The following is a 17662-nucleotide window of genomic DNA, read 5'->3' on the forward strand; positions in this document are numbered from 1 at the left end:
TTGAAAATATTTGGAAAAAAATTTTCATCTATAAATGTGCAAATTTTTTGTAATTATTCCCTAAACAATACAGCATAACAACTATTTTCATAGCAGTTAAATTATGTTATAAAGTCATCTAGAAATGAAATACCAACTGAAGAGATGACGGTATACATATATTTGTGCATACTTTTTTCTTTTGAGTTTTTTTTTTTTCCGGGGAGTAACCTGTCAAGCATGTACCATCACACTACTGCCCACACCTCAGTATATGCATATGTAAATTAAAACTTCATTATTTTGAAGGGCTTGAAATAAAGTTTGAATGAAATTAAAATTCATTTACATTACTGTATTTCAACATTATATACAAATGAAAAGAGGGAAGAATCTTGATTCTTTAGATATATATATCAACTCACAACTTTTAAAATGTTTGCTAAAAAAAGCTGTTTTATTACCTCCTCATGCAAGCAAAATTTCTTCACATCAATTATCAAAATCAAGCAAAACAAAAAAGTTCTGCATTCTATATATAAAAAGTGTTCATGGACATAAAGTATTTTTCTTTAAAAAAATCAAGTTATTTCAATAATGCTATTCAGTACAAGCTCAGTATTTAATGTGTTTTCTAATATTTTATACTTTATTTTCTTATAATTTATATTGGAGAAAAGTTAATGCATGTGTTTCTTCCTATCACTCCCATCTCCACATGTATAGTACATGTGTAGGCCCCATCATTTCCTGTGTGCATCACTCTGTGAAAAAGGACAGGCAGTGTGACATTGGGGAGGGCACAGGGTTCTGCCCATGGGTGGCTGGGAGAGGTCTGAAGAAGTTTGGCCATCACAGAGCAGGAGAGGGAGGTGTTCAAATTAAGGTGAGAAAAGTGTGCGTCCAAAATTTGAAGCATCTGCAGATAGTGACAATAAAGAGCAGTGGTGTCTATTCTAAGGGTATGGAAAACCAAGGAAGGATGGGAATTGACAGAATGGTGCCATCTAGTCATTGTTCTCAGCAGGAGATAGCTAAAGCTTGAGGACAGAGAACACACACTTTGGTGGGAAAGTTACTGGGACTTACAAGTGGGCTGAATGACCAAGGATTGAGGAAGGCAAGAAGCACGGATGACCCAGGGTGTGGCACCACTGCCTGAAATGGAGAGAACCCAGGAGTCCAAGTCCATCCTCTGAGAACACAAAACACCGATCTGGTAAAGTTGACTGGAGTCAAGCATGCAAACCACTGCTCTGTACCCTCTGAAAATGCACCAGAAAGGAAATAATCCTCTTCACAGCTGTGGCACACAGAGGCCCGCCATTCACTCCATGGCAGATTGCTCTCAATAGTTCTCAAGTGCTCTTCAGGTGAACCAGTCTACTTTACTTTTCTTTTCTTTCTTTTTTTTTTTTTTTAACAGTTTAATTGAAAGAATAATATAGTGGGGGAAGAGGGACCCAAACAACAACCCAGTTGGTTCCCACGGCTCCAACTAACACAGATGCTTTGTATTTTACCCCCAATTCTCATTTTTGTGCCTATGCAGATGCCTTGACTATCAAAACTGCTCCTTTCCCATCTCATGGCATGGCCTGTCCATTTTTCTAGAGCCTTCAGAGTCATCCTTCAGGGCTCCATGCCATTAAATTCTTGGATGTATCATGTTTCTTAAGCTTCTCCTATGCCACTTAATTAATAACATGAATAACAGTTATTGTTCAATTATATCCATTAAGATTATTATTTAAAATTGTCACACTTCTGTAAGTAAACTGCCAAGAATAAAATTACTGGGTCAAAGAACATGAACATGTCTATGCCTCTTGCTACGTAAATAGTTTCCAAAAGGGTGACAGTAGCTCTGAACTCCTGCCAGCAGGGTAGCATGGGGGTAAGTAGGTGGGGTAGGAGATGGGTTGGGAGATAAACAAAATAGCCGTGAGCTGGCTAAGGTCCAGTCTTGATTACCTGCCAAAATCATTCTTCCCACATGTTTAAGTACAAGGCATATTTTCTGAGTATTAATTACATCAACATTTCTCTGTCCATGGTGATTGTTAATTTTGAGTATGTTCTCCATATGAGAAGGATACTGCTTTTTAAAAGCAATTTCACACATACAAATTTCTAGTTTGATCACCCCTGTTTATGTACCTGTAGCACAGAGAGATTTGGAAAAGTCTAGGCAGGGCGTAAACCTGATTGTGAGTTTCAACCAAAGAATCGCTTCCAAAGAAAGTGTGCCTTTCCTTCCTCCTGGCCTTCATTTTGCTCCACAACCCAAGTCTTCCTGGTTTCCCCATAGGGGAGCTTTTAGAAATGAATAAAAATTATGCAACTCTGTTAGTTAACTGTTCATTACTGACACTAAAGGAAAAGACTACCATTGAGAAAGAACAGCATCTTTGAAAATAAATACTAAATATCTACATTCTTTTCCTGGGGAAAAGTGAGGAAGAGGTTTTATACATGTTTAGTGCCTACCTGGTAGCATGAAATTTCCCTCAGACACTATTTATCTTCAGTGGGATAGGAATTCTCCTCCCTTTACAGAGGACAAGGCTGATGTGCAAATATTTGATGTGATTTGTCCAAGGGCACATAACTGTGAGGACAGACCTGTAGAGATCCGAATCCAGGTCTAACTTTGAAACTCTGCACGTTACATACTTTTCTTTCCTTTTGTTTTCTGTCCATTTTCCTTTATTTGCAGACTTGTAATTGGTGCTAAGCCCCACTCACCAATCTACACTTAAGGAATAAGAAGATTCTTTTCTACCCCAGAAGAAAAGACCTAATAGATGGAGCCAACTTGGCTCAGGGATCCCGTAATCTCAGGGAAACTATGTTTGGCTTGGGAGGGGACAGCAGACCCATCCCAGTACAAGCACAATCTCCTCCCAACTTCCCAAGTGTAAAAACACTGCACACTTCAAGCTCTGCACAAAGCACAGGTAGCCCAAGGCTCCAGAACTGCACTGTCCAATCAGGGGGGACACTGGCTTTACATGCACCCTCTTCTCTCTGCAGTGGGCAACAGTGGTGCCTCATTATGAAAGCAAAGGCTCTGAGGGCAGACGGAGCCAGGTCACAGTTCCCAACTGTGCAGTGGTCAGTCACTTTACCCCACCAAGCCATAGTGTCTTTATTTATAAAATGGGATAATCCAAGCAGAGAGAGAACACACAATGAGAATTGTTGTTTTCGTCCTCATTATCATTTCTGTCATGGTCCGAAGATAAAGTTCCCACAGAGTGATATCCCTTATAAAGATTTATATCAAGGATGTTAGACACTTGATTCATTACATGGGACTGGCCACTAGATTTAATAAGATCCAGGCCTTCCAGGATTGGGAAAAAGAACTCCATCCTGCAGGTCTATTAACCACCGATAAGGTTATTCTGCCGTGGACCATTGCAATTGCAAGACGCTGAGGAGGACAGGGAGACAGTACCAGTTCCTTCATGAGCTGAGTGACTAAAGAGAAGCCAGGATTGTGCCATGCACTCAAAACATCTTACACTGCCAGGTGACAACACCATTAGCCCCATGTCACAGATAAAGAGACTTAGGCTTCAGACATTAAGTGATGCACTTTAAGGTCACCCAGATGGAAGTAACTGAGGAGGACCAGAAGCTTCCATGCTGGGGTTTGGAACTCCCTTCCAAGGGCAATTCCTGGCCTGAGGAAAGGAAGCAGCATGTTCATGCCCATCCTCCACCATGACACCAGGTACTGCCCACAGCCTCAGGTATTCCCAGACCCAGTTGAACTGGGCAGCACACACAGGACAGGCTCACTGCCTACATGGAGATCACACCAGAGGCTTTGAGAGATCCAATGCACTACAGAAGGAACCCAAAGGGCCAAAGTCTGAAGAGCGCCAAGTAGTCATTACAGGAGTGGGAAGCATCCTCCAGAGGACCTGCCAAGTTCAGCCATTGCAAACTAACAATCGTGTGCCAAGTGGTTGCCCTGCCCAGAATCCATTAAATCTTAATGCTTACACTAAACCTAACTCAGTCTTCCCGAGTTAGGCATGATTGGGTTCCTCTGTAGCTTAAAGTAAGAGATGGACATGTGTCCACTCATAAACAGGTACTGGCCCTAACAGAATGAATGGGCTCACTGTGTATCAGTAAGAAAAGAACCAACCACTCCTTGCCTTTGAAAGGAATTGGGGAAGGGGCACAACACAGAGGCCAAACAGGTTAAGACAGTGCTATTGACAGCTCTCTTGGGACAGTTGACACTGAAGGCTAAGAGGAAATAGCTGAAGGAAAGTGGAAGGGCAGGAGGGAAGGTGGGCAATTAGGTGGTGGCACATGAGCAGGTTAGGAACTGACTGACGAGTTCTTGAACACAGCTGTAACAGGAGGGGACTAAGCGGATGCCTGTACCAGAGCCTGGGGTACAATGGGCTTGAATGACTTTGTCCAGACTCTCTTGGCTGCAAGTGTCTAAAAAGCCAGCTCAACTGGGTATAAATGAGAAAGTACGCCATGGGCTCACTTACTTCAAAGTTCAGAGCAGAACTTACCTCTGACTAGATGGGTCACAGGAATTTAACATTCCCCACGCTTCTGGGTTGAGCTTACTCCTAACCAAGCTGTCTCCAAGCAGCAGACCCCAACAACAAGCAGCTCACATCCTTTCCCACTTAGGTCTCCACCAACTCCACCAGCAAAGTGCTACAATTTTCACAGGGTCACAGGTCCATCCTTAAACCAATCACTGGCCAGGAAGATGCAGCCCCATGACTGACCAGACCACATTACTAACTATCCAATGGGACAGACTGGAAGCAGGATAGTTCTCAGGAAAACCAAGACTGTGCACCCCAGGAAGGAAAAAGGAGCTGGACAGGCTGCTCACCTCCAACCCTGTGCATTATTAGCTACCACAGATGTCAGTACCCAGGACACTTCAGGAAAGGGCCCACACTCTGTTCTCAACAGCCTTCTTAAGTTGTGGTATTTACATCCTCCTGAGAAAATAACAGCAGCAAACCTAACCTTATTCAAGGTTGCAGAGTGAATGGTAGAGTCTAGATTCCGATTCAGTTCTGTCCAAGTCTCCTACCAGAGAGAAATATTATCTACTCCACCCTAAAGTGGGTGCAGTGGCACAAGCCTGTCATCGCAGAGACTCAAGAGGCAGAGGAATGAGGATTGCCAAATTTGACACTGGCCCTGGCAACTTAGTAAGACCTTGTCTCAAATTAAAAAAATAAAAAGGGTGGGGATATAGCTCAATGGTAAAGCACCCCTGAGTTTATTCCCCAGTACTGCAAAACACACACACACCCTTTTCTATTATATGCCACTTAAAAAGAGCTGAGACTATCCAGTGAGGAAAAGGACCCCATCAGAGGAAGTGAAACATCCCAATCTGGTTTTGGAGGCACTAGATCTAAGACTGGCACTCAGTTTTGTGCCCTCTCTGCAAGGTCCAGCTTGTAGGAAAGGGGGAGCACAGGATGGCTACAAGGTGGACCCAAAGCATTGTGGATAAGCATGATGGACACAGACCAACATGCTGAGGGCAGGAGTGAGGAAGACACACTCACTTTGAGGTGGGCTGCCTGGATGCCCAGGCATGGGAATCATGGCTGGAAAGCCTATTACCTGGCACCAAAGGGCCAGGGCTCTGAGAGCACCGGGAGAAAGCCTCTCAGGTCAGAGGGGACGCCAAGTAGTGCTGGGCAAAGGCAAAATGCTCAGAGGGAAGCAGGCATCACTAGAAGGGGATGTGGAGAGAAAAGTAAGGGCAATGCGGCAAGATGCAAGGGAATGGGAGGGGGCAGGGGGATCGGGCACCGCTCATTAGGCTGCAACAATGCTACACAGAGTGCACGTTCAACACCAACCCCACAGCAGGCACAGACCCAAAAAGACAACTTAAGAGTGACAAAAACAAGAGGCAAACTGGTACCCAAGGACAATTCATCTGACAATGTAAACGATGCCAGTTCCTATTTCCAAATTTACTAGAGCCAACTGCTCAGACAGATAGAAAACCTGGTCAGTTGTGCTAACATAGGCGTGGCATCCCCAGGAAGAGGAGCAGGCACCTACCCAGCCATACCCCCTAATTCCTCATGGAGCTGGCAGCAAGTTCAGAGAGGTAATGCTCAAGTCTTCCACTGTAGCATCTGCTGCAAATACAACCTGTCAAATGTACCAGATTGCTGGAGATGCCCCAATTCCTCCCCTCCAGAATTCTCACCCTTTCCATGCTACCTTCTACGGTTGCTTGGGAGCACCTACTGTTACTGCAAAGCAGACCCAGCTTCTTCTGGAAACTTCCTGTGAACACGGATACTTTCTTACAAGTGCCTCCTCAACCTACCCCAAGCCTAGGCAGAGTGCTATCCAGGAGCTACCAAGCTGAAAATATGGCAGTTTTAGCCTTCTCTCTAAAATTGCTTAGCCTTCAGAGGTCAGACCCAAGGGCTGATTGATGTCTCTACACACACACACACACACACACACACACACACACACACACACACACACACCCCCAAAGACAAAACAGACCAGTTTATTTTTCAGCACCTCAATTTCAATCCCAAACAGCACTCTGGTTACAAGTAAATGCAGAAAGAGCTTACAGAACACTGGAAAAGCAATGCTAATGCTATGCCCTTCAGCGTGAAGTTAGGCTCCTGCCCTCAGTGGCTTATTTCCTTTGTCACCAATCTTCAAAATGTGAACTGAGATGCTTGAAAAGACACTCCTTTAAAATAGAAGTAATGGTGTAGTACCCATTCACAAACCTTTTCCTCACAGACAAGCTGAAGAGTCAACATGTGGCCCACTTCTGTCACTGCCAGGCTGCCAACATCCAAGGGGGAAAATCCCTACCTTCTTGTGCTCATTAACCTAAGGGAAGAAGCCAGGCCCAGAAATTCCAATACCAGTTTCTGGTTACCCAGGTTAACCAGCAGGAGGGGACACACAAGAGGAAATGGGCAGGACAATCAGACCCAACCAGACCTCCTGGTCCTCATCCAAAGTCCATAAGTCTGGATAAGTTATAGTTCCTGCCTGGGTTACCCTGTGCCTACAGGAGGCGGGGGGCGCTCAGGTAACCTGACCATGCCTACCATCCTGCCTCCCAAACACAGTCCAGTTCGAGGCAGTTACTTAAGCCCCAGGAGGGAGTACCAGACAAGGTGAAAACACTGTGGGAGACACTCTCCACAGTCCAAAATAAGTTCCAAATCTGTGACCCAAAGGCACCTGTGTTAAGACAAATTAACAACAAAGTACTCAAGGGTGACTACAAGCAAATTCAGAGTCTGTGGTTCAGCTGGAACAGAAGCACTGAAACCTCCACACTGTGACCATACACCATTCAAACCACCCTGTCACTTAACTCATACCTTACGCTTCATTTGCTCCTACTTTGCCTTCTAGATGCAAGTCCTCCAGGCCCAGCACTGGGTCCAACTATCTGATGGTGATAGCACATCAGAGAAATGATTAAATCAACAACCATCCAGGGGGTATTAGCTCCACTATCCGCTTCAACAGTTAATAGGACCTTTAGCACTCCTGGGGACAACCCCTTTGCTAATTTAATCAAAACCCAGGGAAGGCACAAAGAAATGTATGCTGGGGATTCTGGGAAGGAGTCAGGAAGATGTTTAATGAGGATGTATAACAACCTGAGATGAGGTCTCTGGGTGACAATCAGATCCTCTGTGTCTAAGCTACCCAACATAGCAGCTGAACAGGCAACAGAATTAGTAAGGAAGCGAAGACAGATGCTTTGCCTGCAACCAGCTAATCAAATGCCAAAGGAAACAATGTGAGACAATCAGTCAAAAGGGTAAACTGTTCTTATTTGATATACCTACACATTTGTACCACAGGCCCCCCTGATGTGCCCTCAATGGCTTTCCCTCACATTAGCAGCTCAGGTTGGAATGGCCACATCTTCCTTCCCACACGAGAACCACCAGTGGCTACCCAGTGAGTCCAGTATGACTGGAGGTGTGAGTAGGGGACAGAAGGTCCCATACTGAAGTACTACCACCAGGGCCACCAGGACCTGGGAGAGGACTGCCAGGCCACTGATTAGTCTCCTGGTATGGGCCACAGTCACAAGTACCTGAGTTCTCTCAGTAACTCTCCAAACTAGTGTTTGCAGAGTCAAGGCCAGCCACAACCAATCCCCTACAAAATCACACTGCACATAGCACAAGAGTGACCCTGAGCTCTGCAGCAACCATGGGAGATCCTGAAGAACGGAGCACCCAACTTTCTGGCCACAGGAAATAAAAACCTAGGTGTGTGTGTGTATTTAGGAATCTCAAATGTTTTCTCACAAGACCAAAAAAAGGAGCCAAAGTCAGAAGGTAGAGGCAGGACCCCTCCCCACATCCTTAGGCAGTACTGGGGATGGAACTCTGGGTCATGCATTTACTACCAAGTGTTCCACCGCTGAGCCACACCCCTAGCCTTGAGGCAGCATTTGAACAGTAACTCCAGGGACAACAGACAGGCAGGAACCTCAGCTCAAACACCATCTTCTCTGTCAGGGGTGAAAGAGGCCAGCCAAGAGTCAAAAAGGAAAAACACCTAACACCTCTTCCTCACCGAGTTTAATAGGAAGCACAGCATTTTTCAGGGACAGGCTGCATGTCTCTAATTCAAAATCCAAAGTGCTGTAAAATCCAAAACTTTTTGAGCACCAAAATGAGACTGAAAAAGTTTTGAATCTTTTCAGATTTTCAGGTGTTTTTGTTGTTGCATTTGTGATGCTCAAACAGGAAAGTCTGTGAAAATTCCAAAATCTGAAAAACCCCAAGATATTGAAACACTTCTATTCCTAAGCATTTTGGATGAGGAATACTCAACCTATACAACTTTCCTTCCAGCTCCATGTAAACATGTCCCACAGATGAATCTGGCATAAGGATCTCAGGCAGGAAAGTGGACTACTTGCACTCTATGTACCCACAGACCTCTCACAGGTGACATGGGAGGCAGTCAGCAGGTGGGCCAAATTCCAATCCCAGGTTGATTCCTTCTAGCCCTGTGTCTACAGAACCTGTTTCCTTACCAGTACCTGCCTCCCTTTTCCCTGTTTTGAATGGAAGCACTCAATACTGCTCAGTTAGCATTGACAAGCCATTTCCAAACCAGCCTCTTTCACACGGAGATCAATAAGCACATGAGTATTTGCCTGCTGTGACAGTTCTATATATTTGGGGAGTAACTCATGCCCCACTAAGAAGCCTGCAATTCCATGGAAAATGGTATCGACAAGACCTGTAGTCAAGCCAGGCATGGCAGCACATGCTAGTGGTAGTCCCAGCTACATGGCTAAGGCAGGAGATTCACTTAAGCTTAGGAGTTCCAGGCCAGCCTAGGCAATATAATGAGACTGCATCCCCCCACCCCCAAAAAACCCCCCAAAAACAAACACCCATGGTGTCAGCAGGAATATTGTGTTTTGTTTTGTACCAGTAGAGACTAAACTTGGGGCCTTGCACATATTAGGCAAGGTACTCTACTACTGAGCTACATCCTCAAGTCTTTTTATTTTGAGACAAGCCACCCAGCACCAGATTCAGACTCTGAGTTTCTGAATCCCTCATCTGCGACAACAATCCTCCCTAGTCCCTAAAATGAAGATGGAACCCTAGCTTTAGGAGTAAAGAACCAGTCATCTTATATTGGCACATAACAAATACTCAGTAAAAGACAGCTGTCTACCTTACTTTACAACTGCTGCTGCCCAGCAGAGGAAACCAATGACAGCAGTCAGGACCCCATGCCTACCTGAGTTCAGGGGGAACCTTCTGATAAGCCCCTTGGAGTTTTCCAAGATTCATTTGCCTCCAATGGATGAATACAGGAAACTCTGTCAAAGTCCACCTAGCATTCAGAGGCCTTTAACCCCATCTGCCCAGCAGTCCTTGAGAAGTAAATCCCCAGAGGGCAGCTGGCACATCACCTACTATGACCCTTCACTGTTTAACAGGCTCTATACAGAATCACAGAACCTCTGGGAACCCAGAAGGCCCCAGAGTCCAAGGGTCTAGAGGGTGGTCCCACCTCACCTGGTGGCCCTGGAATGTCTGAAGCCAGCTTTTGACAATAATCCAGGACATCCCTAAGTGCAGTGGGACTTTCCTTGCAGGAATTCCCTCTTTCCCCAGCTTAGATTTGCCCCTGAAAGCCACCCAGAGGGTACAACAGTATTTCAAATACTGCAAACCATAGGGCCAGGCAAGGTGGTATACAGCTATATTCTCAGCTACTTGGGAGGCTGAGGAAGGAGACTCCTTTGAGTTTAGGAAATTAGGACTAGCCTGGGCAACAGAGATCCTGTCTTAAAAAACAAAAAACAAAAACAAAAAAACCCAAACAAATAAACATCACAAATCCATCCCATGTACATGCAGTCCCCAGATCTTCACATTTTCTTGGGGCTAGATGCCTCAGTTGAACTCACAGAGCTTGACATTTGCGAGCTTTCCATTCCATGGTTGAGAGGGAAATGCCAGCTATTCCTTCCAGTTGTTTCCCTCACACCACAGACAAACTGAGATGACTACCTGGCCCAGCCTGAAGAACTTCTCATTTTGAACTCTCAAATGATGGAACATTCCAGAAAGCCATTTGAGGTTCTTAAGAATTCAGAATTATGTTTGAATAAGACATTTAGTCTCAGGAGTTAAGGATCTGTCAGGCTGCCCCTAACCCCATCCCACACCACCTCACAACATTCACATGCACACTTTTATTTCTGCCCTCCTCCCTATGAGGCTCCAGGTCCCTAGAGGGCAGGGGCTGGGTGTCTTCAGGTCTGCATCTTCCATACCCAACATCATAGTCACTTGCTAGAAGTTTATTCAACTACTGAGCTATCCTTCTCAGTTTTACTGCATTTCTCAATCAACAGTGTGTATCCTTTGGTGATGCAGAGAACTGCATGACCTCCCCAAGACCTGAAATTCACCAGGAAAATACTTTTAAACACCGGAACCCTGGTAGATCCTTCCTTACTCAGGACATGTGCCTCCCTCACATTCCATGGGATCACTACACTGGGTCAACAATATACCTTAAGAGTGAAAGGAGCGGTTTTGGAAGGGTGCTCCATGCATGGATGCCAGCAAGGCCACCCCAAAAAAGCACTGCCTCAGTTGCCAATCGCCAAACCACAAACTCAAGTCACCCATTCTAACAGCTAGCACTGGCAAAGGGACCAGGTAGGCTCAGCACAGCCCACCCTCATGAACAAAAAGCAGCAGCATAACTTCTACTGACAGAGACATAGGACCTGGCTTCCAGAAGGAGGAGAGGGGGAGTAGGCAGGAGACCCCACCACTAAGCTGCAGTCTCCTGGAGGTCAAACGGCAGTCCATTCTAGCTAATCCTCAAAAGGACAGGTAAGAACAGTAGCCCCCTGAGTCTAACCCTGAGGTATGCATCTTGAGCCCAGGAGTCAAAGTAATTATGGGTGCCTTTTTATATCTGTATCCAGAACAAAACCTTTCTACAGGCTGGTCTTAGGACAGTCCTCCGGGCCTCTGGGACCTCCAACCAAGACAACATACTCAGAAACTTCCATGAGAATAGACAAGTCCACATTTTCAGGGACAGAATGAATCACAAACAAGGACATACACCTGTTTTCCAAGACACACTTGTTACTTCCCTATTTCCTGAAGTTGTGAACACCACACTGCTCTTCTCACACATCCTGGCCAAGGTACAGAAAGCAAAGACAGGAATGTCATGAATTTGGGCAACTGGGGGGATCAGGCAGAGTTCTCAGGCTTAGGTTTTATGTCCTCTGATATGCTTAAGAACCAAGACTGAATCAACAGTCTTTAATTTGATAGTTTATATGATTTCTTTTTTGGACAGGATCAATGGCATTTTAAGTTAACATTAAAAGTGCTATTGCTGGACCTGGAGTGGTGGTGCACGTAATTCCTGCAACTTGGAAGGCTGAGGCAGGAAGACTGCAGGTTTGAGGTCAGTGAGAACTTGTCTCAAAATTTAAAGGGGGGAGAGAGGATTGCTGGGATGTGATTCAGTGGTTAAGTATCCCTGTGTTCAAGCCCCAATACCAAAAAAAAAAAAAAAAAAGCTACTTCTGGGCATGGTGATGCACCCCTATAATACCAGCAACAACTGGGAAAGCTAAAGCAGGAGGATCTCAGGTTCAAGTCCAGCTGGGGCAACTTAGCAAGACCCTGTCTCAAAATAAAAAATTAAAAGGGGATGTAGCTCAGTGGTAAAAGCACCCTCTGGGTTTAATCCCCAGTACCAGGAAGAAAGAAATTAATTTAAAAGTGCTATCTTTTTTTTTTTTTTTCTTTTGGGTACCAGGGATTGACACCCAGGGGTGCTTTACCACTAAGCCACATCCCCAGCTCTTTTTTATATTTTATATACGGTTTCACTAAGCTGCTGAGGCTGGTTTTTGAACTCATGATCCTCCTGCTTCAGCCTCCTGAACCACCGGGATAAAAGGCATGCGCCACTGCATCTGGCAACGTGCTATTATCTTGAAGCAGAAAGTAAAGCAAGAACACAAGGCTTGTGAAAAGTTTCACATTGGTACCATGATCCAGCTCAGGACACTCTATGACAGAGACCTTAACGCTCAAAAAATAGGTCACCTAGAATCCTCATCCTGCTAGATCTATCATAGGTAAATCTAATCCAAGTTCTAATCTCACATAGGTCTCCCCTTATTCAGGAAATACACCAGCTCATGAAATCACTACGTCAGATCAACAAGTATGCCTTCACAGGGAAAAAGAGCAGTCTGGGAAGGGTGCTCGGAGCACCTAGCACCCTATCAGGGCCCTGTGAAAATGTACCGCCTTGCCTCCTCACTTTTCTTACCAGCTCTGAATGCTGACCCCCACCAGAAGTCTCTTCTTTTCCCATCTCTCAACAACAGTGTGGTAGTGTTTAGAGTTGCAAGCACTGTTACTTGAAAACTTTATTGGTCACCTCATTCTGAGCCAGTCACCTCACGTTAAGTCAGCAAAAAACAGCAGCATCTTGTCTTCTTGCAGTCATGGGAGACACTCATTGAATGGCATCTACTACCACTACTTTTAGCTTCCACACCTGCCAACAGGGGACACTGGTTTTACCCCACTTCCCTTTGCAGGGCTGTTGGGAGGAAGTAGAACACTCTGTTAGGGTGCCACACAAATTAATGTAAAGTGTCACCTCTGTTTAGAAATTGAGTTATTTAAGAAAGTTCACAAAATACACCTTGTACAGATATTTAAAACAAACAAAAAGCCCTCTGTAACAATTCACATCAGCTTCTGCTGCCCCTTCCAGAATCTGAACCTGGGTCTGGAATTAGCTTTACAAGGTATGTACACCAGTTCCCAGTCCTACTCTGCAGACAAGGCCATCTAAGCCAAGCAATGTCTTAACCTTCAAATTCCTAGGGAGGAAAATGACCCCTCTTGGAAGTCTCTGCAGAGCCCTTTGCTTACCTCCTCTTAGTTCCTGGTCCCTAAAGGACTGTGAGGAATAAAGAAGCTTCTAAGATGTCCTTCTCCAGAGCCTGACAGCACGGAAGTAACAACACTGATATCAAAAGCTGTGCAAGTCCCTCTCTCAGTAGGACCTTCTAAGGTCTCCCACTGCTCTAAACAGAGAGACACACACCTGCATTTAGCAAGCCCTGCCCTATGCTTTTCAAGGGTATGTGGTATATACCCTCCACTGTCTCTGTCCAGCTGTTTCTTGAAAAGCTAAGTTTGTTAACCATAACGTGACATCTATGTTCCCCCCCTCAAGTTTTAGAGAATGATCTCCAGTCACCTGTGAGTCTTTCATTCTCCAAAGTTCTGTATTAGCATATTCCGCAAGTAGACTTCAGGGCAAATAACACTCACCAGGGCTTTTTGGGAAAATGGGGACTCAGATATAGCTCCTAGCAAAAGGGCCGAGAAGGCTCCTAGTGTTCAGTCAGTTGAACCAGCATGCAGAAAGCAAGCCTAAGGATTCCATTCTGGAAGAAGACAAGAAAAGAAACATCTGCAAGGAAGCTGCACTCTATCAGGAAGACAGGGCCTGAATTTTTGTTAAATAATGAATGTCTGATGCAAATGGGAACCTAATAACCTGCTGAAGAGACTGCTTGGGGGACTGTCATTTCTGTGCAAAAGTAAGACTGTCCTCAACTTCACCCACACTGCACAAAAATTAGGGGGAACATGTAAAAACACACTGCTCTTCAGAAAGATTTACAAATGCCCTGAACTAACACACACCACTAAACGTAAGGCTCTGATTGTTCTGAAAAACTGTTAGCTGCCTTTTGGAAAAGAGAGCGGAGGATTTACTGTATTACAGAATGGGCAAAAATTACAAACTCTGAGCCAACTGCTACAGAAATTCAAATACTCTAGAGAATAAAATTTAGAGCAAAGCAGCAGCTTCTTCTTGAAACTCCTTCAGCAAGGAGATGGTCAGTACATCATTTTTTGTACTTAACTTTTCAGATACTTGTGGATATTAGGACATCTGGTCCAACACTGATTTTTTTTTTTTTTCAAGCAATAGCTAAGTTTGTTAACCATAATTGCATGTCCATAAAGGTAAGCATTACATGACACAATTCTGTTGCTTCTCTCAGAAGAGGTTTAATTTTAGTGTTGGCTCTTCAACACTGTCCCCGTTTTTTTTTTTTTTTTTCCCTTCTTTTTCTCTGTGAGCATCCTAAATATGTGTCAATTACCAAGTGTTAGAGTTCATAAATGGGCAAGGCAGAGGGGACAACTGTTTGTTAGCACACTTCTCTCACCTGAGCCAAGAGAAATCCAAGAAAAATCCAAGAGAAACTGCAGAGGAAGACACTACGGGCCTTGGGTCTCCTCCACCAACAACTATGGACAATCCACCAAACTCTCTGACCTACTGTTCACTTGAAGCCATGTTCCTGTCAAATGGCACTTAACTATATTCTTGGATGGTCCTACAATGGCAGCATTTAAAGGAGGCACTTTCCTCATTGCTCACAAAGAAATAATTTCCCAATTCCATCTACCACCCTTACCTTAAAAGGGCTCTTACCCACATCTACCATTAGAGTCCCCCCAAATAAGACAAATGACATGTGAATTCCATACCATGTAACACATCCACGGGCCTACGTGAATTTAACATTTCTGTACATGCAAAGATACAGGAAATTAAGGTTTGCTTCCTCCTCCTCCTCTCCCTTTCCTACTCTAGGGAACCCTTTAGGTTAGAGTCTTACACAACACTGCAATCCCTGAGGTCACTGCTCCACCTAATCTACAACATCATGACTGCCTGTCAAAGTACCTCCAGATCCCAAAGCTCTCCTAGGTGACATTAAGGGTCAGTGCTAATATTTCAGGTCTCAGAGTCTCGCAAATGGAAGCAAGCACATGGAATTCAAGAAATCACAATGTTGGCTCCAAGAAGGAAGCAAAAGTCACCAAGGCTCCTTTTTCACATCACTTATTTTATTCCTTAATATTTCAGTCTTGGAACTGCAGCAGTACCAGTTACTGCAAAAAGGACCTTCCAGAAGGTTTTATATAGCCTGTGCCTACTCCACCCCCAAAGTCATAACAAAAATGTCTGTAACATTTGTTAAGACAATTACCATCCAGTCAATCTTAATGGGGCCTGAAGACAAGGAATAAGAGAATTACTTACAATACAGCAAGCACAGCCTTACAAAGATCATAATCTCTCAATTTCTACCAAGACTATAAAAATCAAAGCGAATTATTCCAAAAACACAGAGTAAAGCACACTGCTAAGAATAATCAGCAAACTCATGTAAAGGAAAAGCAAAAGCTCCTCTGGTGAGAGAAACCTGAGTTACCTGGCCAGGCACAAGTCAACTTTTCTTCCATCCCCAGCATATTAAAAAGTGATCTCAATGGCCACTTCCTGGTCTCCAAGTAAATGCTCACTTCATACCTGGATACCACTGTGTCTCTCTATTGCCCTGCTCCTGTCACAGGGAAAAATGGCACCTATTGCCAACAAAACCTTGGAGAAGATATGAAAACATGCTTAGTTTTCCTCTGCACTCTTGGAAGGGAGCTGCTCCTCTGTAAACAGTAGCCTCAGCAATGGGGCACCTGAGAAAGTGACCCCCTGGAGTTAACCCTGAAGAGGTCACAAACCACCAGGCTAAGATCCCCAGGTGGGGTAAGTAACCACAGAAGCAGAGTTCTTGAGTGAATGGGAGAGAGAACAATCAATCATTCCTAATTCACCACCAAAAAGCCAAGCTCTGGCTTGGTCTGAGACGCAATGAGCGTCAGGCCCAGAAAGACAACAGGAAGGATCCCACCCGCCCCAGAATCATCTTTCTTAGGTAGTGACCCCAAAAGGGATTTGACAAAGGTATGTCTAGTCCCAGAACGAAGGTCTCTCAGGGGGCCCTGGGCAACCAGCGAGGTGCAGAGCAGGCCGGGTGTTCCCCCGAAGCCAGGAAGACTTCTAGACGAGAAGGGAGAAAAGGACTTGCCTGATCACCCAGAAAGCCGAGACACGAGCTTTCAGGCTCCCCGAGTCATACCCCGGACACCAGTTGCTTCGCAAGTCTTCCTTCCTCCCCTCCCCCCGCCGGGAAGGCTTCCGGGGGTCTCGGGTCCCTGAGGTAGGGCAAAGCAGGTGAGCTCCGTCAGGAGCAAAGAGGGTCGAAGAGCTGAAGCAGGAGGAAAGGAAAAGCTCTGGCCTCAGTCTCTATCTGCTTCCTTCGCTGAGGCCGCACGGAAGCCTCGGCCTCACGTACCGAGCCGCCGGGTTTGCCAGACTTGAACTGGACCGGGCCCGGAGAGCGAGAGGCCGGGATGGCAGCGACTCTTAGAGGGAGGTGGACTCAGGCGAGTCCCCTGAAGCCCTACGGACGAGGGGCAGAGGGAGGGGAGGGTCCCGGGCCCACGCGGCCTCCGTCCCGGCTTGCGCGGCGGGTACTTACGTTGCTCTGGGAGTCGATGGCCTGCAGCAGCCGGTCCCTGATCTGCTGCGGAGACGCCGGAGCCGCTGTCATTGCCTGGGCGAGGCGGGGGGGAGCGGCCGGGCCAGCGGGCGGGCGGGCTGAGCGGGGGACGGGGTCACTCACTCTCCGGCCTCCGGGAGCGGAGAGCCGCATGTTCCCCGCGGCGCCGGGGGAGGTGGGTGCGCCGCGGGGGGTGGCGGAGAGGGGAGCCGGGGCCGGGGCTCGGGCCCGGGCCGCCGCCGCCACCGAAGGAGGAGGAGGAGCGCCGAGCCGCCCGCCGCCCGCCGCCGCTGCCCGCCGCCGCCGCCGCCTCGAGAACCAACCTCCAGTGAGCAGCCCCGCGCGGAAGCACTCTGGTAACCCGCGCCGCACGCCAGCGTCGGCGCCACGCCTGAGGAAGTTGGGAGATAGGGCGGGCGGAGACGCCAGGCCTGGGAGGGGCCGCACACGCGCCACGCCCCGTTCTTGCGCGCACGCGCGCGCAGGCGCATTAGCCGGCCGTACCTCCTGGCTCCGCCGCCCGGTCAAGGGAGCCGTTGGGAGGCGGTTGGGCGGGACAACGGCCACTGCCCGGAGCCCCCACCCACGTCTGGGCCAGGTGGGCGGAGCTTTCCGACGCAAACGCGCGCGCGAAGCCCTTGAACCTGGACCCTCTGGGAGGCTGCCTGAGGGATGTGG

At 46.5% G+C, this 17662-nt stretch overlaps 1 protein-coding gene across 1 annotated transcript in view; it reads right to left on the reverse strand.

The window, feature by feature from the left end:
• MED26 (mediator complex subunit 26) overlaps positions 1–17318 on the reverse strand; it is a 58266-nt gene extending 40948 nt beyond the window's left edge. The window contains exon 1 of the mRNA XM_079114988.1: positions 16964–17318. Within this exon, the coding sequence (XP_078971114.1) occupies positions 16964–17137 (174 nt within the window). The 5' untranslated portion in view covers positions 17138–17318. The remainder of the gene's footprint in view (positions 1–16963) is intronic.
• Between the last annotated feature and the right edge of the window lie 344 nt (positions 17319–17662).

The sequence above is a fragment of the Sciurus vulgaris genome (genome assembly GCF_902686455.1).
Source record: "Sciurus vulgaris genome assembly, chromosome: 16".
Classification (NCBI taxonomy): domain Eukaryota; kingdom Metazoa; phylum Chordata; class Mammalia; order Rodentia; family Sciuridae; genus Sciurus; species Sciurus vulgaris.